The sequence below is a fragment of the Corylus avellana genome, chromosome ca4 (assembly GCF_901000735.1).
Source record: "Corylus avellana chromosome ca4, CavTom2PMs-1.0".
Taxonomy (NCBI): Eukaryota; Viridiplantae; Streptophyta; class Magnoliopsida; order Fagales; family Betulaceae; genus Corylus; species Corylus avellana.
The window spans coordinates 27,465,258-27,488,204 of record NC_081544.1 but is presented as its reverse complement, the minus strand read 5'-3'; the positions used below and the strand labels follow the sequence as shown (position 1 = coordinate 27,488,204).

Below are 22,947 nucleotides of genomic sequence, written 5' to 3'. Positions count from 1 at the left end.
CGATAAGTCAAACCCAGTGAATGGTCAAGCAGACAAAAGAAAAAGAAGAAGAAGAGGAGGAGGAGTAGGGGCTAGGAATATGGGCCAAGGCTTAAAAACACTAAAAAATCAACATGTAGAAATTTGTTTTCAAAAATTTTGTAGGGGCGGGCACCCCATGTATCTCCGCCACTGCTTGTGACCATGGCACCGCATGTAGTCTCAAATGTTCTCATTAAGTTTATGATTATGATGTTTTAAGTTATATTATGGTTTAGTACGTAGATGGTTATTATTTGTGATCCATTCTTGTTTCCATTGTAGTTGTAAAAGAAATGGTATACATGTTTATTGCATAGTTATCTGATTATTGAGGAGTAGTAGTAATTAACTCTTCAGATTATTTACCTAGCCTGTTAAATAAATTTGGGGACTTTACAGTAGTAAATAATTTGGGAGCCGTACAATATAGGTATGGCCTCTTCATCCCTAAATCTCTTTCCATTCCATTTTTATCTGAGAATACTTTACTAACTTAAATATCAAATTCTAACTCTCCAATACTCCTTCGGAGGCTAGAGTTTTTTCGGTGACTTGCTTTTTTTTGCAAGAGCTTGTCGTTCGGTCTGCGAAATTTGCTTCAACACCTTCTTATGGCATGTACTAATTATACTATCTTTTAGAATAACTAAAGTTGTTGGATGAAAGTTCCCGTATGTATTCAAAATCCATGAAATAAACACGAGTTTATCTACTAAGGAGTGTGAAACCTTGATCACTTGTTATATACGCATGCAAAAATCTCAAATCATTATACTTTTTGATGTCTTCTATGATATCCTTTCTTGATTATTATTAGCTACTTTTTAGTTTAATTGCCCTCAATATTAGAAATAATTGAAATTGTTCGTGAAGATTCATTGGAACTTAATTGGTGTTTTAACTGTTTTCAAATTGTAGTTTAATTGGCTGAGGATTACATCTCATGAAGTGGACGACACTAGTTAAAAAACTTGGTGTTTTAACTATGTAAACAAAACATTAATAACAAATAAAATTTGTATGAAAACTTGATATAGAAAAAAAAAATTCTAGTTTTATGTTATTCTATGGATAGCTTGTAGGGTAAGTTACTTTGACCTTTGACTATAGGGTGTTGTAGTTGAAGAACATGCATGTGACATAAACTGATTTATAATCGAAGTAATATAATAGTGGAAGATTCTGGAGCAAGTTCATGTTTCATAGTTATAAAAGTAGCTAATTTTAAATTTAAAAAAGAAGGGAAAGGAACTTATTGAAATGTTCATCTGTCATCCATCCCCTCCAAACTAGCTAGAAACTTATTGCCCAAGAAAGAAAATACCATTGTTGCTATAAATTAATGACTTAGCCTGCAGGTATCCCTCAACAACAATGGAAGAAGTAAAGCTACTAGGATTCTGGGCTAGCCCATTCAGTCACAGAGTGATATGGGCTCTGAAGCTCAAGGGTGTGAAATTCGATTACATAGAAGAAGACCTTCCCAATAAGAAGAGTCAACTCCTATTGCAATACAACCCACTTCACAAGAAAATCCCTGCATGTGCTAGTCCATGGTGCCAAGCCGATCGCCGAGTCCCTTGTCATCCTTGAATACATCGAAGAAATGTGGCCGGAGAATCCATTGCTGCCAAAACATGCTTATGAAAGAGCCTTGGCTCGACTCTGGATTCAGTTTGGATTGCACAAGGTACTCTATTTCTACTACCATTTTAAAAAAAAAAAAATCGTCCGTTTTGGTTGTTTTTCTGATTCTCTTATAAATAAAATCTAGGCCCCCATTTTTCATGCATTTTTCCAAACCACTGGAGAAGAACAAGAGAAGGCAACAAAAGAGGCACTGGAAGTTCTGAAGATCTTGGAAGAGAAAGCCCTCGGGGAGAAGAAGTTTTTTGGCGGCCACAGCATAGGAATGGTGGACATTGCATATGGGTGGCTGGCTCATTGGTTTTCAGGCATGGAAGAAGCAGTGGGCGTGAAAGTGGTAAATCCGAGCGCTTTGCCTCGCTTGCATGCTTGGATTCAGGAGTTTAAGGAAGTTTCTGTAATCAAAGAGAACCTTCCTGACTATGGAAAAATGTTGGCCTATATGAAATGCATTAGGGCTAAATTCATTTCAGACCTTCCTCCATGTCATAATCACTAGCTTTTTATTTGCTTGGATCGATCCTGTGATGTGTATGCTGATTTTCCTCTTGTTTAATTTAGACCCTACCTGATTGGGCCTAGCTTCATGTTTCCAATTATGGTAACTATGTCTCAATCTCCATAATTCAAACGTGATTGGGCCTACTACAGTCGCACTATGGCCCAACGAACCTTCTGAATAAATTAAAGATTGATTGGACTAATTAACTTGCTATTCACTCTAAAGTCTAAACAATGAAATTCCTACCCACACCCTACAAAATTATTGAGTTTTTTTTTTTTTTAATTAAAAAAAAGTAATAAAATTATTGTTACACTATTTTGAATATATATAATACTGTCATATAATTGAAATAATATAAAAAATAACTTCTTATAAAGCACCAAAAGTTCTTTTAACTTTACAATGCGAGAGAAATAAAGTATTCACACAAAGGAAAAGTTGTAAATTCAAATAGGAGGGAAAACTTAAATAAATGAAATAATCTAACATTTTGATGAAACTTAGGCTTGCTTTTCGTTCTTTTAGGGCGTGTTTGGCAACTATTTTCATTTTCTTAATAAATTAAGAATAAGAATTGCTTAAAAAAGTTAGCTCAGACTTGTTTGAATTTTTTTGTCTCGTATCAAATTTGGTACAAACTAATTTATAGTTAATTCAAGCAAACTAATCTATTAAGGTTTTACATAATTTTTTGAGCTCAGGCTCTATAGTCTATAAAATTTTCCCAAACAGAGCTCAAGCGGAGTGATCGTTGGTCAATCTCGACTAAAGCTCGAGCTGTATTGATGTTCATCGAGCCGAGTTCGAACAACCAAAACTCGACTCGCTCGGCTCAATGAAAATTTTCGGACGCCTTGAAACGAACGACTCATTTCCAAAATGCTCAACTCGCTTAATCTAAGCCGTCCAAGCATCCCACACATCCCAGCCGTCAATTCCAAACACATTTTTACGCCAAAACCCTAGAGCTTCTACAATCCACAAAGACCGAACCCATTTTTTTCTGACGCCAAATCTGTTCTTCGAATCATTTACTCTGTTTGTTCCCGAGAAACTCCAAGAAAATCCCTAGCAAGGGGAAGATGCCAAGTCCGCAGAGAAGCTGAGGAAGAAGACACACGAAGCAGAGAGAAAGTAGAGATTGCCTTCCCGGAAACCTGTAGTTTGACACAGATTCTCCTAGCCCCAGCCTTCTTCTTCCTTGCCCACAATGAAGCTCGTCAGGTTTCTCTCTCTCTCTCTCAAACTTTATTGGCGGTTTTTTTTGTTCTTATGTGTACAAATCTGATTTTGAAAATAAACAGGTTTTTGATGAAGCTGAACAACGAGACCGTGTCGATCGAGCTCAAAAATGGCACTGTTGTTCACGGAACTATCACAGGTTTCTCTCTTTGCCTTTTATTAGTATTAGTTCTTGTATATTTAGGGTTTTTGTTAAACCCTAGGTTTTGGTTTACAGATTCTTCGATGGTTTATAATGGGAAAATTTGTTGCTCAATCTTATGAATCTTGTAGCCTCATTATTCGGCATTTGAAATGTTGGCTATAAACTTATCATTTTGGTATTTGCTTGGTTTTGCAGGGATCTTAGATTAATTGTTCGTAAACTAGAATTAGGCATGTTAAAAACTGGATTTAATTGCGCTTCTGTGATATAATTCTGATTTAACCTCTCTAAAGTCTCGATGGCTTTAACTTTAGAGGGTTCTTTGGTTATAGTTATATCAGTCACTCCAACAATTGACTTCGCTTTTGGTAAAGTTGAGGTTAGATGTTCTCTCGGTGCACCTAAAATCAGCATTTTATTTAGAATTTTAAGAAATTATGCCAAAAAAGCTTGAGCATTCTCTCAATATTACTCAAAGTTCTCATGGAGTTGTCACATGAATGGATTAGTTATGTACTGAATGCTTATTGGAGACAAATTTGATATCCTGGACGATAGCCAAACTTGTTAGGAGTTCATTGTGGTGTCTAAGTTTTTGAGTGGCCCAGACAAGTCTGAGGCAAACTGGTAATGCGAGAATATTACTCGAATTTTTAATGCTTGTTTTTTGTGCCTATACCTTCACCAGGATCTTCAAGTCCTTGTCATATAATAGTATTTTGCCGCCTTTGAAGTATTCAGAACTTTTATCATTTTTCATATTATATCTGTCTTACAGCGGATACATAAATCCATCCAGTATGGAGTTCAAAAAAAAAAAAAAAAACCATCCAGTATGTTAAGGGCTGCTATGTTAAATATTTTTGTTTGCATATAAGTATAGATCTCTCAGGATACTTTTTTATGTTGGATTGATGTATGTAATGTTTTGGGTCTTGGAATTTTCATGATAAAGTTTTGAAATAGCTATTTGTCCTTGCATGATTAGAGTGGAAGACAGTAGGATGCTTTGTTTATTAATTTCCTAATTTAGTTGGGAAACACATTTTTAAGAGATGTTTTGTCCCCATGAGTTAGAATGTTGTATTTCTTGTTATATTGCCCTGGACTACTGCCCTTAGCCCAACATAAGGAATTAAGCACTTTAAAGGAACCTTATATTCTCTCTGTTGGTGATTTTATTCATGGATGTCATTTTTCATGTAATAATTTGCAAGAGCACCATAGTCAATTGCTTTCTGCCCTTGATTATAGGGAGAGTATGTTAATGGAACCTTAAATTCTCTCTCTCTGGATCAGTAAGCACCTTTCATATAGCAAGCTAGATGCTGGTAACTTATGCTTTTTAAACACTGAAGCTCTGCCAAAAAGCCCCGCGTAACAAGGACATCAATGTGTATTTGACAACCCCCCCCAAGAAAAAACAAAAAACAAAACCATTGTTCTTTTAGGGTGTTGACCATTTTTTCAGTACATCTATACTCTTTAACTTCGAACTTTCATTCGATGTTTATTTGGAAATTATGTCCTTTTAGCCTAAAGTTTCATCTTTATTTAGCAGAAGGACTACTCCACAAATCGTTTCTGGAGGACATCTTTATATGTGAAACTTTCAATATTTAGCAAATCAGTTAATGTGCTTCTCGGTGCATTTTGATTGTTTGGTTGAATCTCGTTGTACACTATAAGGACCTTTTGCAGAACTAACGTGCTACTGTGGCAATATATTTTTGTTTCAAATGTATGAGTGCCTGAATATCTGAGTTTTCCTTTAGAAAGATGAAGTTTTTTTGTTGTTGCACATTTCAATTAACTGAGTTTTCCTTCAGTTGTGAATCTTTTAAGCTAGGCAGAGTTCCATTTGTTTCATTAAGTGTATTTAGAGTGAAAGATATACTGTCGCATATTCCTTATTGAAGTGAATGATTGCTTAACTGGAAAGCAGACACTCGCATGCTATAGCCGTTTTGACTGGTGAATTGACTTGCTTGATACAGGTGTGGATATCAGTATGAATACACACTTGAAGACAGTGAAACTTACATTGAAGGGAAAAAATCCAGTGACTCTGGATCATCTCAGCGTGAGGGGTAACAATATTCGATATTACATCCTTCCTGACAGCTTGAATCTTGAGACTTTGCTGGTTGAAGAGGCACCTAGGGTCAAGCCCAAGAAGCCAACTGCTGGTATTGTAGTTATCTCTGCCTTCAATGCCATTCATGTTGATATTCTCTTGTTTATTCTTTGTCGGCATCTGGTGAATTTCTTCTAGTAGTCTTTCTAAAACCATTCTAAATTTCAGGGAAGCCTTTGGGACGGGGACGTGGCCGTGGACGTGGGCGCGGACGTGGTCGTGGCCGTTAAGTCATACTGCACTTGTTTCAATTTTTGCAGCACCTGGTTATGTAAAAACCTAAGTTGTAGGGAGAATTTTATCGGTGATCTTAGGGGCATGAAAAGACTGGGATTGCTATTTAATCTTGTATTTTGAGTTTGTCTATGCTTGGTATTTTCTTAAAATGCCTTTTGTGTGCTGCGGGGATCAGTGTAATCTCGTAATCTCTCTCCCGAGTAGTAGGGGAGTATCAGATCAGCTTGACTAGTTATGGGCCTTATGGTGCAATGCCTTATTAATTAATAGACCATCGGTTTTACCACAAAAAAGGAAGAAAAAAAAAAGCTGTATTAAAGAAGCGTCAATTTTATGATTATATCCAAAAGATGTTTACCACATTCATAACTTTGTTTAAACAACAGGGCCCCCTGAACTTCACCCTGCTGGTTTAATGATTATATTCTTGTAGATGTTTCTTAGTGCTAGTATTACCCTGTAGTTTGTAATTATTGTTCAGAACTTTAGGATAGAATATAACCCCTTTTAAATGATAGATTTTCACTCGACTTTTCTATGAGATGGTACATGTTTCAAGTGTCTGACAGTCCATTTGGATTTAAATAATACTAAAAGCTTATATTTATTTTCACATATCTCTCACAAACTACTGTATATGTAACACTTAATTAATTTGGACACCGCAATAATCAATTCCTTAATATTTCTATTCAATATTGTGAATGTAAAAAATATATTTGGATTTCTTTCATCCGAGAGTCTCTTGCATGACTCTGTGTTATCCAAAACACACATAAGAAGCACATAACCAACCGAGATTACATGACAGAATACAATTAACCAGTTACTTTTCCTTTTTCTTAACTTTTCTTCTTGTGTTTACTGCTAGTTAGAGACTCTGGAGCAAAAAGACAAGGAAAATTCAAGGAAAGGGGATAGGTTCGTGCACCTTCGTCTATCCACAATTCCACATAATCAGATTAGAATGTTCAAATTGAGGACCCCACCATCATATAAATTGCATCTTCTGTTGTAATACCAAATTGAACCCTGTGTGTGTGAATTTTCATTCATCTTCTCGCCCGTTGTTTTCGAAGACAAAATAATGCTATGTTAATAGCCTATAATTGCTTTAATACATTTTTCAAACTCGACGACTGTTGAGTGTTGACTAGGGAAGAAACTAAATACAAATAATTGCTATAATTAAGCCGATTTAGCCTGTTGGTCTCATATCAACAATGGAAGAAAAAGTGAAACTTCTGGGATGTTGGACTAGCGGCTATAGCTACAGAGTGATATGGGCTCTGAAGCTGAAGGGTGTGGAATATGACTACATAGAAGAAGACCTTCGCAACAAGAGTGATATGCTTCTGCAGTTCAACCCGGTTCACAAGAAGATTCCAGTGCTTGTTCATGGCGGCAAGCCGATCGCCGAGTCCCTTGTAATCCTTGAATACATCGAAGAAACGTGGCCTGAGAGCCCTTTGCTGCCAAAGGATTCTTACGAGAGGGCCTTGGCTCGGTTCTGGATTAAATTCGGAGATGATAAGGTAATTAATTTCAACCTGCATAATTCTTTCTATCATGCACATGAATTAATCCATGATCCATCAGCAGGTTTATTAATCTGTTTCCACTTGAGCTAATCCCATGTTATCATTCATCATCATACAGTACTAGCATGCCAAGTTAGCTTCACTTTGATTAAGATTCTTAACATAATCTCAACTCTTTTTTTTCCTCGATATTCACAATTTTGAATTCAGTTAAGTAGATAGAAAAAAATCACAAACCCAAACGATTTCTTTCTCTGTTCTTGTTTTTCCCCTCTTTAAAAACGCAACTCCCCTGTTTTTGTCTTCTTCTTTTTTGAAGTCATTACACCCCTGTTAGAATATAAGGGTTTGATAATTTCCTTATGGATAACGTTAGAGATCTTTGTTATAAATGAGGGTTTAGTTACTGTGAATAAAGGGATTTGATTACATTTGAAATTATTCAAATCATTTGTAAAAGTTGATTTGGCTTAGGTGCTTCAATAAGTTATAAGAATAACATGTAGTCCTTCGAACAATTACCTAACGGTGGATGTAGGTGATATAATGCGGTTGCCGAACCATCAGAAAATTATTTGTCCTAGTGATGATATTATTCATGCTAAGAGCTTATTCTTCCGATGATCATATAGGGTCGAACTCTCTCTGTGCTTTTTTTTCAAGCTCCAGAAGAAAAGCCAGATGAGAATGCTATAAAAGAAGTGGTGGAAATTCTGAAGATCTTGGAAGAGAAAGCTCTGGGAGACAAGAAATATTTTGGTGGCGACAATATAGGATTGGTAGACATAGCGTATGGATGGCTGTGCCACTGGCTTAAAGCCCTGGAAGACATGAGAGGGGTAAAAGTGCTAGAACCCTCCACCTTGCCTCGCTTGCACGCATGGGTTGAGAATTTCAAGCAAATTCCTGTGATCCAAGAGAACCTTCCTGACTACACCAAATTGTTGGCACATCTGAAATCCCAAAGGGATTGATTCAATTATTGCCTCTGCCTAGTCATGTTTGCTAGCTGCTTGTGTTAATCCTTTGTATGCTTTTCTTCCTTGGTTTTAGGTTTTGAGCACAAATCACATTTAGCTCTTAACTTTTCTTCTTGGATTTGATCTCTGAGTTTTTACTTTCAAGAATAAAGTCTGTGGTTCTATCCAAGTTTGTAATGTTTCTATTTGATTTTAACGTCAAAGTTAACAGTTTATCATTTAACACCTATCTCATTTAACATATGTTAGTATTCATGTTAGTGATCGATGCAATGTCACGTCTACTAATGTCAAGTCATTGATAAAACAAAGAAGAAACTAAATTAAATTCGACGATGATTATACTAATGATCATGTTTGAATAATTGAGTGATTGCCTTATATCTTTCTTTTCTTCTTGTTTACTCCTACAATTGAACACGAACTTTCTTTTTCCTCTTTGCCATCTTTGTCTTCTATCCTACCATTGTTAACAGTCCTTCTCAACATTTCTTGATCTCTTCTGGTGGTCACCTGGCAACATGGGATTACTTTTCATTATTCTATTAAAATATTATTTTTTAAGAATTTATTTATTCTTTATCTATGTCATCAAAGACAATAAGCAACTGATTAACAGGTATCTAAAAACAAAAATACGAGAACTTAACTTAACAATCAAATAGAGCATAAATGAATGTTTGGTATATGAAATAGACCCGCCTATAAATTTGTTATTACGTTGTTTTGTTAGTTTTTTTATTATTGAGGTTACTCGTTTTAAAGAATACGTATTCCTTTAAAAAGAAAAAGAAGAATAATAACTATTCATTTTCTGTTGGAAACAAAAACAAAAACACCCAACAAGAATGATTGAGTTTAACAACTTATAAAAAATGACAATTAGAGCCACATTAATCACTATATAGTGACAGCTTTAGGTCTTAACTTTTTTCCCAAAAAAAAAAGAAAAATTACCATTTTGGCTTTATAAAGAACAAAAAAGAAAAGCTTAAAAACCAATTAAAAAAAATTAGTAGATAATGGGTTTTCTTTTTGTTCCGAATGTCCAAAAACCGACATTTTATTTAGACCATCATTGACTTGTTGGCTGACACAAGAGAGTCTGTGGCGGTAATACGCAGCCACCATGAATTAACCAATGACACGTATACAAAGAGATCTAACAAACAAAACCAAATTACGCTTTGCATTCAAATTCCCGACACGTCACTTGCATGTAACGCAGGGTAACTTTATCACCCACCGAAAAAATATAAAAAAAAAGTGGAAAATTGAAAAACAAGCACACCAGAGGGAGGGAGAGAGAGAGAAGCGAGGAGATCTGCAAGAACCAAAAGATTTTCACACACAGCTCCTCCTCTCCGATCGGATCGGGCACTGGGGCTTGAAACCGCGCAACATTTTCTTTCTTGTTTTCGAAATTTCAAATAGTTGCCCGACCGTTGATTACATCGAATTTTGTATGATTTCCGAAGTTGATTGATCTCTAGGGTTTGTTTCGTAGGGCTTTGATGAGGATTTTTGAAAATCTTGGTGTTGGCGCTGCTTGATTAGGGTTTCTGATGAGGGAGATGGTTAATTGTATGTGAATTTTCGGAGTTTTTGGGGGCTTTTGGGTCTGAATGGCTTCGGCTCAGGTGCAGCGGAAACAGGAGCATTTGGAAGCTGGAAAGCGCCGGGTACTTTTCCGTTTTCCGTTTTCATTTTTTATTTTTCTTTTTGATTTGTTTATGTATATTTTCAAATGGGGTTTGGAATTTCATCAATGTATCAATCGTTGTATATGTTTGTGCATGCATGCGTTGGTGGATGATGCTATGTACATGTCTTTGTTATGCACAGCGAGAATTCTTGTATATGAATTCGTAGAGATCTTTTGTTACCGGTATCGGCTAAAATTTTGACGATCAATCTGCATTGCATTACCCTTTGCTTGAGGGAGATGAGCTGCCCCTTTGTAGGATTAAGCACTTGTTTTTGAGTTCGTTGTTTCAGTGGATGCCTACTGATGACAGCGTGTCTTGTTTGTTTTAGATTTTTTTTATTATCAATCTGTCGTTTTGGAGGAGGTACTACAGTACACTGCCTGCATTCTTTACCCTTCTTTTTTTTTTTTTTTCCCTTACTAAATAGCTACTTATTAAAAATGAAAAAAACAAAAGGTGCAACCAGGTGTCTGCTTTGCTTAGTCAAACTATCATTAATATGGTTCTCTCATTGTTTCACCTGAGCGGCAGAAGTGTGAGGTAGAGGACTAATGCCGCATGCCAGAGCTAGGTAGTTAAGTCTATTTTACTGGAATATGGTTTAATCTATTGCACAAATTAATGAAAAGAATCATCGCCAGCTTCTATAATAGAGTTTCTTACTGCAGTAAGATGTTAAACATATGAAAAAATGAGCATGGCTCGAGCCTATGAGAGGCATCACTGTCTACGAGTTGACATTGTGAGAAGAAAGATTTGATGGTGATTCATTCAAGAAGTTCACCCTGAATCATATTTTGAATCCCAGGAGGTGGAGATGTTGAAGAAAATAGGGAAATATAAGATCATATGCTTAAAATTATTATTATTATCTGGACTATCCGTAAGAGCTTAAAATACTATAACTCAATATTTATAAATACAAAGAAAAAAAAATGTTTTTAAGGATTTTAACATTTCTCTTGGAGTCCGTGTCCAAATATTTAATAGAAAATGGCCATGTTGGCTCTTTGACTAGGAGTTTAACCTTAACAAGTAGGTAAACAAACAAAACCAGAACATACGTAGAAGTGATACCTGTAATTCTGAGATGGAGCAATAGATTCAAAGATATATCTTGGCCTATATAAAGGTTTTGAATGTAAAATTTTGTATTGTAAGTTAACTACAAATTAGAGGTGATTTGATGTTTAACCGAATTTGAGACCTATTTTGAACAATCTACCCTTTTATAGAGCATGTTAGTGCATGAGAACAAGATTAGTCTTGTATGGGGTGGCTGGATGATGACTTTTCAATATAATTTGATAAACCTTAGGACTTCTGTTGTTATCTAGAAACTTCTCGTGGAATGTACCTTAGATTATGTGCTATCTTGTTATTGCTTTTGCCCTTGTGCTTTATTTTCGAAGCTTAATGTCAGGTTTTCATGGTCCTGGTTGTTAAATATGAGCTTTATTTATTTCCAATGTTCTGCAACACGTAAACCGGTAATTTTATCTATTACTCACACGTGTTTGCATCTGTTTGTAATCTCAGAGAATTTTTTCTAGATGGATGAGAGTGTTACATGAGGTCTCTTTTATTTATTATAAATTTTTTTCCGTAATTTCTGTCGATCATTTCCTTTTAATTTGAGTTACAATTGCAAATATATTACCAGGAACTTTCTTTTTTGTTGGTTATTTGTCAAAATTCACATTTTGTCTTCACTTATCTTGCAGTTGGAGGAGTTCCGTAAGAAAAAAGCAGCAGAACAAGCAAAAAAGGCTACATCTGTCAGCCAAGATCATGCTTTTGACATTAGGCCCCATCAGAAACAGCCTTTGGCAACTGAACCTGTACGACATACAGATTCAGATGCAGCTGGCACATCTGATGAACCTGGTCAAGCTGTTATGGGACCCTCTGCTGCAGTAACTGGCAATGATAACAAAGCAATCGGTTTTCCCTTTAAAAATGAACAAGATTCTTTAAATAACACACTTGCTACTCCTCCGTTTTCAGTGAAATATTCTAATTCACATTCTGCAGATAGTGCACAGACAGATGCAGATGATAAAAAATTTAAGAGCTATGGTGCTTCAGGATTTGTTAGATCAATGGATGTTAACCATAGCCATGAGACAGAAGGGCTGACTAATGATGTTGGAATATATACTAGAGTGCGAGGTAAACTTCCATTCGAGACTGCAACTGATCATTCTAGTTTTTATGGAAGGGATGGATCCCAGTCAACAGAAAATAGAAGTTCTTTGATGCAATCTAGTGTTACAAACCCTGGTTATTCTCATGATTCTACTGCAAAAGTCTCACCTCAGAATTCTGTTGGTACTCTACGACAAGCTAACCCCAGTAATGCCAGCATGCTTATCAGTGCCCATACATCCTCCTCATTTTATGAAGGTAATTTGTATGTTTGCATTTCTTTTTCTAGTGTTTTCATCTATTAAGATGAGCTTATACTACACATAATATATTTATATATTGTGTTTGGTGGTAAGGAACTGACCACACTAATATGTCTTGGGGTTTTGTGGTAGACTCTTTTCAACCTACCTCTAATGATAGAGGGTCTGCTCATGACGCTGGGCAACACATGAATGGTATCGCACACATCAGTGATTCTATGGTTTCCAATTATGAGGAAAGAAAACTTAGTAGCTATGCCAGCAGTTTGCCTAGTGTCAACAATGCAGCTCCACAAGCATTTGAAGCCACAGGTTTTAGTTCTGATGTCAGAAGTTCCTCCAATCAAGTACCACTATTTTCAGTCACAACTGAAACCAATTCCAGGAGATCACGTCCATCTTTTCTTGATTCTCTTAATGTGCCTAGAGCTTCTTCAGGAACTCCCTTTCAACATACTGAACCTGAGAAGGACTCATATATGTCCAATAGTTCAAATACGTACAACATGGATCTTTTTGGACCATCTGCTTTTAAGAAGGCATCAGTGGAGAGTGAAAGTGTGGGGACTTTTTCGAAGCTGAAAACTCCTAATGGACCTAGTGTATTTGATCAACCCATGAATTCTTCAGTTTATTCTGGCAGTGGGGAGGACCTGGTGAGACCGAGTATTAATGAGCATAGCATCGATACGAAACAAGACTTTTATTCAGCTAACCAAAATGACGATTTTACTGCTTTGGAACAGGTACCCTTATTTTATGTTTCTGCATTTTCAGAACTGTATTGGTGTTGCAATTTTGTGTATTCTAATATTATTTGATTCAGCCATTGAAAGTACAATATTCAAATTTCTGAAATTAAGTATGCTGCTTGGACTGTTAAGTTCCTTAATCAATCAAAACTCTGACACTCTGATTGATAAGTATGGACTTCAGACTCTTTGAACTTCTGAATAAAGCCTTTGAGATGAATATTACTTCAGTTTCCTTAAAACATTTACAAAAAGTAATCCCCTAGTATTTTGTTACCTGTTCAATTAATAATCTAATTGTTGTATATGTCGAATGAGGCACTAATGTTGCCTTCTGAGCTTGTTGCCTTGAATTTTTACTTTAGTGACATCCTTTGTTGTGCCATGCAGCATATTGAAGATTTGACACAAGAAAAATTCTCTTTGCAACGAGCTCTTGAGGCTTCACGAGCTTTAGCAGAGTCCTTAGCTGCTGAGAATTCATCTGCGACTGATAATTACAATCAACAGGTTGGCTTTTGAATTTATGATACTTGTTAAAACTATATTACTTTTGACAGCTTGTTAATATTATGTTTCAACATGATGTCTACTATGATTGTGAATATCTGTTCTGTATTTCTGTTTTACTTCCTATTTGCCATTCATAACATAAATAAAAGACATGCTATCAGAATTGTATGACGATACTTCCTGATGGAAAAATGAAGCTAATGGTACTTCCTTATTTTTCTTTTTTCCCCATTTGATTTGATTTAATTTCTTACTTGATATGGATAATGACATTGGGGTTTTGGATTTTACGAGTTTCTGTGCATTAAGGTTGTTTTCAGAAATTTTATCCCGCCTCTATTGGTAGATAACAGGGATTGTATTTGGAGAAGATGCATGTGCGCAACTTGTACACGAAAGTTCAAAATATTATCCAGAACCACATGGTTGATAGTACATTTTCCACGTTTGATGTATATGTCAGGTGGTGATTTAAAAAGAAAATTAAAAATCTCAAAAAAAGGTTTTTAGTTCTATAACAGCATTGTAATTTGAACTTGAATCTTGTGACAGTCCCTGAATTATGGTACTAAATTTTTGTCTAATCCCCTCTTGTTTTATGTATGTTTTCTACAGAGAAGTGTCGTCAACCAACTCAAATCTGACATGGAAAGGTTACAGGAGGAAATCAAGGCCCAACTGGTTAGTATCAATTATTCTTTAATTTGCTGCTTGTTACTTCTAGTTTTTTTATCAACTAACTCAAATCTCACATGGCAAAATTATTCGATTGCATTATTGGATATAAGTTTCGTTGTTTCCTGCTTTATGATGTTTGCATGGCTAGTACGTTTTCAAGTTCTTGAGAAGTTGTTTAATTATCATTCTAGTTTATTTTTACTTTTGTTTCTATAAGTGTGCTCTTTGATGTCTACAGGTGGAACTTGAGTCTGTCAAGATTGAATATGCAAATGCACAGCTAGAATGTAATGCAGCTGATGAGCGTGCCAAGTTACTGGCTTCGGAAGTTATCGGTTTAGAGGAGAAGGTAGTAAAATTTATTGGTATGTTTAAGTTTTCATGTTGCGTTTCATGAAGAAAATACCAGTCCATATGGTACTTATAAAGGAAAAATGTAGTTTCTGTTATACCCTTGAAATGCGTATTTCATACAAATAGTAATACACAATTGGAATCATGCCTTTTAAAAGTCTGCTTTCGATGAAGTGTCTGTCCGTTATTTGCAGACTGTTGTAATGTGGATAGATAGGCTGGTTAGACAAGCAAGTAATAGGTTCAAGCCAGTCAATCTTAGTGGCTTGAAAGGGTTGGTTAGTACAACAATTAGGTTTGGCAGTATGGATAATGTATTCATTAGGTTAGGCAATATAATCAACTTCCTTTTATCAGAAAAAGATCATGGCAGTAATGGGTTTATAAGATAGAAGTTTTCAAATGCTCAACTGCCTAAAAACTAGTTAGTGAGGATAAAGGCATAGTTGATAAACCAATGTGAAAAAGTTCAACTGCCCACTTTTATGAATCTAGTGGTGATGATAGACTAGTCTAATCTTCATGCTGCTTTCTTCACGCTTCTGTAAGTGTGACCTGTCAGATAGGTTATATTTGTACTGAGATGTATACTGGATTTTCACATTAGCCATTCAATATTTCTTTAAAATCATTCTGTAATTATATTATGTAGGCACTCAGACTAAGATCTAGTGAGCTAAAGCTGGAGAGGCAATTGGAGAACTCACAAGCTGAAATATCTTCATACAAGTATGCTTTACTTTTAATTTGCCTGTAGACAAAATACTGTGATATGCATTTTAATGTCACTTATTTCAATGACTGCCTGCTGGTTTCTGTTCATATTGGCTTTCTCTTATGTTAGGTGGTGTTATATATTTTTTTTGATAACTAATGTAAAACTTTATTGAAAGCGTAAGGCGCCCCTAAGTACATAGGCCGTATACACAGGGAGCTCCCACAAGCCCAAAACCCAAGAAACAACAAAAACACCCACAACCCAACTCCCCCAAAAAGCCCACAACCCCAACACCCACATGACAACAAAGCCCAAAACCCTCAAACGCTAACTAGCGTGAGCCTTGCCTTTCCCACGCCTAGATGATATTCCCTTCACATCATAGTATGGAGCATTTCAAATTTAGAAGCTCCCTTCTACCCTTGACTTTCTGAGGTGCATGGTGTTATAAAACTATGAAAATGAATTTGCTTTAATTTCCATAATTTTCATACTACTTGGGGAGAAAATGAATTAGAAATTAATTCTGAAATCTGTGATGATCAATAAATAATCCTCAGATTACTAATTTATAAGCCAAATGTAAGTGTGAATTATTTGGATTTCTTTTTAAGTTTTCAGAAATTTGAGAGATTTCGATATTGAAAGCAGGGATTAGAGTTGTTTAGAGGTGCTTTAATTTTCACTTGGAAGTGTTCTGGGTTGTGCCATTTCGCCTTTAATAAAATTTTGCTTACTTGTCAAAAGTTTTATTGAATAGTGTACGTGAAAGCCCATCATCATGATGAGTCATTTTAGGGTCAGCTCTGTTCCGCTTGTGGTGTGTCTTTAGTATTTTCAAATAGTGATATACTCTCGTGTAGCACTTATTCCAAGTTCTTGTTGGGATTTAAACTGATAGTAGTTATATGGCGCAATGTACCTCTGTTGATTATCTTTCCTTTTAATTGGAGGTATATCATTTGATTTACTTCCAGTGAAATGTTGAAGTGGGACTCTCTTTCTTTAATAGTGCTTTGGGAACTTGTTTGTCTCTTCATGATGGAAGAAAATTTATTTAATCCTGGATTCTGTTTTCAAGTGCTGGCTCGTAATTAGTAAAGGGATGTTGGAAAATATTGATCATATTGGCTAATTTTGCAGAAAGAAAATGTCTAGCTTAGAGAGAGAGCGTCAGGATTTGCAGTTAACTATTGATGCTCTTCAAGAAGGTAAGCATGTTTATATGGTTTTGTTCACGGATTTTTATTGTTTATCTTTTACATAACAATTTTTATTTTGAGTTCAATGTACAGTTTATTTTATCAGAAGGGTAGGGTTTGAGCAGCCTTCATTAATATAAAATTGGTTATTTTTGTGCTGTTTTGTTTTTTGTGCGATGGGGAGGCTGGGGGGATATGGGGGAAGCTAGCTTGGGGATGATGAGGAAGTAATTGGATCTTTCCAGTAATCTACAATTTCTTTGTCTGAACTTCCATATTTAACTCTCACCACTAAAACCCTATTGAGAATTTGTGCTTTAGCTTGTTTGTCAATTATGAAAAGTCTGAAAATTTTCTTCAAATTCTATTGTTTCTTTCTTTGCAGACTGTCTAGTGATCTGAAGAATAGAAAATCCTAAAAATGTTCTCATTTTTGGTCCAAAAACTCCAGCAATGCTCTGGGTTTCATATTGTTTAACTTCCAGAAGTCATGACACTGAAACATGACTAAATTGATCAAGTTTCTATTGTTTCTTAGTCTACAATTTGCAATGGAATAAAGTGACTTTGTCACCAGTATATGCTTGTGTATATATGCTTTGCAATGTTGGCCCCTAATCCGTTTCTCTGACACAGAGAAGAAGCTGTTGCAGTCTAAGCTGCGGAAAGCTTCCACAAGCATTACGCCTATCGATTTTAGCAATACTTCTCTTAATAAGAGAGATATGTCTACATCTACAGAAGAATTAGGTAAGATCACTTTTTTGTCGTTGGCAAAACTTTAAATAATGGCCCTAATAGAAAATCATGGTAAATGGCGGTATTAGGTTGAGTTGCCATGTCATTCTGGTCCCTAATGAAGCTCATATTTCAAAACTAGAGTTCTTAATGATTACATTTAAAAATTTGTTTATAATTTTGCATATTAGCTGCCAAGTCATTACTTTGTTTCCTTACTAATAACAAATTTCAACGGCTGAAAATAGGCCCTGGGGTGGTATTATGTAGTTGTACTTGCGATTACTGGGTACTGTTCAGGATTGTTATTAAAATTGTATGAATTTTTATTTTTATTTTTAAATTATTAGTTTTCTCTCTCTGGGTGTTCACTCATTAATTCAATTCAATGCCATCCCAGAGTCTTCCATCCATGAAACGCATCAAACTGCATCTTCTCTTGGAAGTGATGCCTCCAGTGTTTCCTTGCTGCCTGAAAATGGTCAATCAGCTCTTGAAGTTTCATCTGTGAATATACCTTCTGATCAGATGAGAATGATTCAGAATATTAATGCAATAATTTCCGAGGTATTATCCAACCCTTATTTCTATACATTGTCCATGTCTTGCTAGTTTATTTGTGATACCGGGGGGAAAAAGCTACATGCAGCTCTGGACCAATGATTTCAGCTATATGTCCTAGGCTTTTTATTATTTATTTTTCATGTGCTGGAACCCCAGGACCAGCAGTAGTTGGATTATTCTCGTAATAAAATATAGTATGTCGAATTTTTTGTGCAGAAATTATTAAAATGCAAACAACAAAATAAATGTTCAATAGCAAAGCAAGTTGATCATTTAATTCAATAAGAAATAAAATGGGGCTTAGCACTGCACTCAATTTTATGGGGACCTACCTAGCTTTATTTTATATATCTTTAACCAATGGTTGGACCATGCAAACTATAAATTCCATTTTTTCTTGGATAAAGGAAGAGATTACTCGATCATTTCCTTGTCGTTCATGAGATATATAATAACTATTATGTTTTGAAATTCAGTTGTTTCATTGGACTTTGTCAATCTCCTCTTAATCATTGGATGTAGTTGAAGTAGATAGCTGTTTAGACCTAACAAGAGCACTGGCCTTTTGTTGCTGCAGTTAGCATTGGAGAAAGAAGAGTTGATGCAAGCTTTGGCATCTGAGTCGTCTCATTGTTTCAGGCTGAAGGTAATTTTTAATCTGAACTGGGCTTTATATACTGCTCTTTAGCAATTAAATCACAAACGGAAGGTACTGAATCTTGCTTCAATCGCTTCAGAAAGAGTTCTTTATAATGTTCTGGATGATGATCACATTGTTCAATATTTGGTAAAGAATGTAACATTTATGCTAGAACAACTCCAATAAATCTGGATTAAATATCTTGACTTATTCTAAAATTGGTCACCAAAATCATGTTTAGTTTAATATTCAAACATCTCAGTAGGGTCCCTTCATACAAGTTTGTTGCTACAGTCCCTGTACTCCGATAATTAATGAAAGTCTGCTAGAAGTTTAGTTGCTTTGTTATGGACATAGAACACGGACAGATTTAAACATGATCCTGGGCATAGTTAACATGGCAAAGTTTCAAGAAAAAAGGACATGAGGGAGCACATTAATTCCTTCAACATACATTTAAGACGTTACATAACTTGTTTGCACGTGTATGCTTGCTTGTTTGTGTCTGATCTTTCCTTTGATGACTTTAGCCCTTTCTTTTTTTGAACTGTATGAAGAACCTTTATACAGTTCATAACTTCTTTTGTAATAGAATAGCCCTTAGCACAAGCGCTAAGCGATAATAATACCTTTGACCCCAAAGAAAGAAGTTTGCTCTTCCATTTCTTAGTAGGAGTGCTCCTATGTTAGCAGGACATTTCATGCAAGAACTAGGTTTGAGTTAGTGCACTAACTAGGTTGCTTTTTCTCCCCTAATGGCTCTATCTCTGAGGTAACCTGGACTATGTCCTTAGATCAGAATTATACTTCTTTTCTTTTTTCTAATAATTCAATTTAATCAAACATTTTGTCATTTTCCTGGTATTGGCTAAAGCTTATCTTTCTTTGTTCTTCAAACATCATTAAGGGTTTAAGGGTTTTATTATTAATTGAACTCAAGGGTTTGTCTATCCTTCAGAATTTTCTGCGTAAAATGGCTGCACATAAGACTAGAAACCACACGCCTGTGTTTGTCTGCCTAAGATTTACCTTTGCACTAGTCCCTTTTCTATTTATAGTATGTCGTAATTTATTAACTAATCTGTTACCTGATTGCTGGTTGCTGTGGTAGCTAAATTGGAATGGTAAAGTGGTACACCATTGAGCCTGGATTGTGATAAGTGTGGTAAAGCTTGTTCCTTGTCGATATAAATTTCTTGGCTAGAAGTTAACAATATCACATAGCTGTCTTAAGCTAGATTCATAATGGTTATATCTTCTCTTTTTCATGCCAATAATTCACATTAATGTTTCAAGTGATTATTTTTTGAAACAACTTTTAAAATGGCAAATAAGGAAAAAAAAAAAATGTTAAGTTTTGGATTTCTGAATCTATTTTTTTTTCTCCTTGAAGTAGAAGTGTACCATGTATTAGTGAATAGCAATTAGGTGGTGAACTGGGTTAATTATGCTAAACTCTTTCCTTGACTTTGTTAATCTTGCCCTTGTGTTCTTCTTGCTATCTGTTGAACTTGTATTGATCCACCTCGAGCAGACTCATTCACTCAGCCCTTTTGTATTATGCGTTCTTTTAAAAAATATTGTTGGTTTTCTTGTTTGTTTTACTTACAAATTTCTAAATTTGGTTTTAGTTGCCTTTATTGTTTCATATGATGTGTTAGAAGTCATGTCTGTGTGGCTTCTATATGCACTCTCAATCCACAGCAATGTTTTACTCTTGTCTGGTAGAAAACGTGGTTTAAAGTTATATTATTGAATAAGTAATCATTTAGTTTTTCACACATCTAAATGCAATGCTTTGTTTGGGTATTAATCTGAGTCTTGTCTATTGGAATCTTGACTGTTCTGTTTTTCATGAATGAAGGAATTGAACAAGGATTTGTCCCGTAAACTTGAAGCTCAAACTCAAAGATTAGAGCTTTTGATTGCTCAAAGTATGGCAAATGAGAATATTCAGGCTAAACAACCTGATTCTCGTACTATGCATGAGAATACCCCATATGCAGATGAGGGTGATGAGGTATCATCTTTCCTTATATGTTGACTTATTCTATGTTGTGTGTGTGTGTGTGTGTTAGTTGTTGTACACTTCTCAAGTCTATGAATTGGAAGCTAAAAATTTTATGTTTCTCCTTTTATTTTTCTACTAAATTTATTTCTTGCTTTGTTAGGTGGTGGAACGGGTCTTAGGATGGATCATGAAGCTCTTTCCTGGAGGGCCATCAAGACGAAGAACGAGCAAGCTACTGTAATACGCAAGTCAGAAAAGCTTTCGGCAAAGGTCTACTTTCAGATCTGTTTTTGTCATCCCTCACCCACAGACCATCCCTTGGTTTGGTGATACAACAGAGGTCGTAATCTGTATATTTTGAGTCAATTATACAGCCATTCTTTATAAACGAAAATGAGTAATGTTTTGAGAGGTCTTCCCATTGATTGGTAGATTCAATTGTCATTTATTTGACTGAGGACAATAAATGATGTCCCTTGCTGCTATCAAAGTTTAATTGGACATTTGTTGGATAAGAGAAGGAAGAGAAAGATGATGGTGCATCGCAGGTTTTGCAGTTCTTTATATGCCTATATAATCTTTTGTATTTGAGATCAACAGTTCGGGGGCTAAAGTCCCCAAAGTGAAACAAATGGTCTTTGGCATTTCAGGTGTTATTGTTCTGCTTTATTTTTGGTGCAGGGAGCATTTACCACCATGTTTAAGGGGTTTTCTCCTCTGTATCATTTTTCTACACTTGTATTACCCTTGAAAACTTAAGGGACTCTTATGATGGATGTGGTTATACATCTGTAATTTTATTCTTTTATTCTTTATTCCTTTGTTTAAAATTTCCCTTACATCTAGCTGAAGATTTTTAAAGGACAAAATCATAAAAACTTCATTTGGTATCATTTCTTGTAACAAAATAAAAAGCATAAAAAGAGGTGCGTGCGGTTCCTGCACTTGAGAACAAGAAAGCACGCGAATCCTTTCTTGTTAGACACAGATTCTATAAAGCTGGGCAACTGATCAATTTATGTTCAGGAGAAATGATATATATTATATAAGTTGTCACTCTTACACTCAATAGTGCATACTACTAAATTTTGGATGGATTGTTATTAGATTTTAAATTCAATAATGATTTTTATTGCTAAGTAGGAGTGACCGTAGCATTTTTCTTATATACAAATGTACAAGATGAGTCGTTTTAGTTGCATACCAAATAGCTTAGGCGTTGAACTTTAAGGCCCCGTTTGCCAACAACCCGGACCAGCATTGAAGCTGGAACGGTACTGTTTCAGCTACAGTGCCATGTCATATCTGCAGGTTGTGCAGTCAAAAATCGCACACAATTTTCAATAACAAAACTTAAATTATTCATACTTCCCACATTGGTTACTACGTAGACTTTTTGCTGCACGGAGAATAGTACTGCACATTAAATTTTTCTTTTTTTCTTAAAAAAAAAAAAAAAATGAGGAGAAAGATCGGCGTGGTTCCAGCCACCCCTTGGCCAAAATGGGGTGGCCGGACCACCCCATTTTTGGCCAAGGGGGTGGTTAAAAAGTGTGCACCACGATTTATAAGCATTCTAAGCATTTTCATCTTCTCAAAAGCTTCGGGACTCAAGCGTATGAGATCTTGTTTAGGCAAATCTATCAATATGCCCTCAACTTTGTTTGTTCCCTACCAAGACAATGTATAGTTAAGTATACAAACAAAATCATAACATAACGTTCTCCATATTTTAACGCTTGCTAGAACTATAATTCTTCTCTTCATATAATTTTTATAATAATAATAATTACTTGTTCGTGAAAGAAAACGTAAAGAGCATTTGAAAATTCGTTTAGTTATTTATCCAAAAATTATATTTAAAACTTTTTTAAAAAATTATTATAATCTTTTAAAAAAACTCCATTTGAAAATTTTTATATATGTTTTTCTCAAGGTGAAAAAAAAAAAAAAACAGAGGGAGATCGGGTGTATTTGTGGTACGGACCAATTTCTTGGCCATGGGGGTGGTTGTCTGACCACCTCCCATATCGACCATGGGGTGGCTCCAGCCACCCCTCACAAGGAGCCACCCCGATTTGTTTCTTTGTTTTTTTTTTTTTTTTTTTTTTTTAATATTTTTCATTTTTTTAAAAATATATATATAATTTAAGTTGTCATTATCCGGTTGTTGGTTGGGGTGTGGGAAGTATGAATAATTTA

At 35.4% G+C, this 22,947-nt stretch overlaps 3 protein-coding genes and 1 pseudogene across 3 annotated transcripts; all 4 read left to right on the top strand.

Moving 5' to 3' along the window:
• Positions 1 to 1,395: 1,395 nt before the first annotated feature.
• Positions 1,396 to 2,167, top strand: LOC132178337 (probable glutathione S-transferase; annotated as a pseudogene).
• A 964-nt stretch (positions 2,168 to 3,131) lies between these two features.
• On the top strand, positions 3,132 to 6,097 carry LOC132179911 (small nuclear ribonucleoprotein SmD1a). The gene is made up of 4 exons (XM_059592715.1): positions 3,132 to 3,397; positions 3,478 to 3,554; positions 5,558 to 5,749; positions 5,866 to 6,097. The coding sequence occupies exons 1-4, from the start codon at positions 3,384 to 3,386 to the stop codon at positions 5,925 to 5,927; spliced, it is 345 nt and encodes a 114-aa protein (XP_059448698.1). The 5' UTR covers positions 3,132 to 3,383; the 3' UTR covers positions 5,928 to 6,097.
• A 780-nt stretch (positions 6,098 to 6,877) lies between these two features.
• LOC132177543 (glutathione transferase GST 23-like) lies at positions 6,878 to 8,682 on the top strand. The gene is made up of 2 exons (XM_059589911.1): positions 6,878 to 7,469; positions 8,108 to 8,682. The coding sequence occupies exons 1-2, from the start codon at positions 7,158 to 7,160 to the stop codon at positions 8,447 to 8,449; spliced, it is 654 nt and encodes a 217-aa protein (XP_059445894.1). The 5' UTR covers positions 6,878 to 7,157; the 3' UTR covers positions 8,450 to 8,682.
• A 1,031-nt stretch (positions 8,683 to 9,713) lies between these two features.
• LOC132177541 (protein BLISTER) lies at positions 9,714 to 21,560 on the top strand. Its single transcript, XM_059589909.1, has 13 exons — positions 9,714 to 10,137; positions 11,889 to 12,570; positions 12,708 to 13,321; positions 13,718 to 13,837; positions 14,456 to 14,521; positions 14,757 to 14,867; positions 15,525 to 15,601; positions 16,734 to 16,801; positions 17,429 to 17,542; positions 17,931 to 18,097; positions 18,672 to 18,740; positions 20,599 to 20,754; positions 20,906 to 21,560. Exons 1-13 carry the CDS (start codon positions 10,081 to 10,083, stop codon positions 20,984 to 20,986), a joined length of 2,382 nt encoding a protein of 793 aa, XP_059445892.1. The 5' UTR covers positions 9,714 to 10,080; the 3' UTR covers positions 20,987 to 21,560.
• Positions 21,561 to 22,947: the final 1,387 nt, after the last annotated feature.

Coding starts and splice junctions, on each gene's coding strand:
- LOC132179911 (XM_059592715.1), top strand. Junction 3,555..5,557: donor TGTTCACGGAACTATCACAG/GTTTCTCTCTTT, acceptor TGCTTGATACAG/GTGTGGATATCAGTATGAAT. Junction 5,750..5,865: donor GCCCAAGAAGCCAACTGCTG/GTATTGTAGTTA, acceptor TCTAAATTTCAG/GGAAGCCTTTGGGACGGGGA.
- LOC132177543 (XM_059589911.1), top strand. CDS start 7,158: ATGGAAGAAAAAGTGAAACTTCTGGGATGTTGGACTAGCGGCTATAGC. Junction 7,470..8,107: donor TTAAATTCGGAGATGATAAG/GTAATTAATTTC, acceptor ATGATCATATAG/GGTCGAACTCTCTCTGTGCT.
- LOC132177541 (XM_059589909.1), top strand. CDS start 10,081: ATGGCTTCGGCTCAGGTGCAGCGGAAACAGGAGCATTTGGAAGCTGGA. Junction 17,543..17,930: donor TACATCTACAGAAGAATTAG/GTAAGATCACTT, acceptor ATGCCATCCCAG/AGTCTTCCATCCATGAAACG. Junction 20,755..20,905: donor ATGCAGATGAGGGTGATGAG/GTATCATCTTTC, acceptor TTGCTTTGTTAG/GTGGTGGAACGGGTCTTAGG.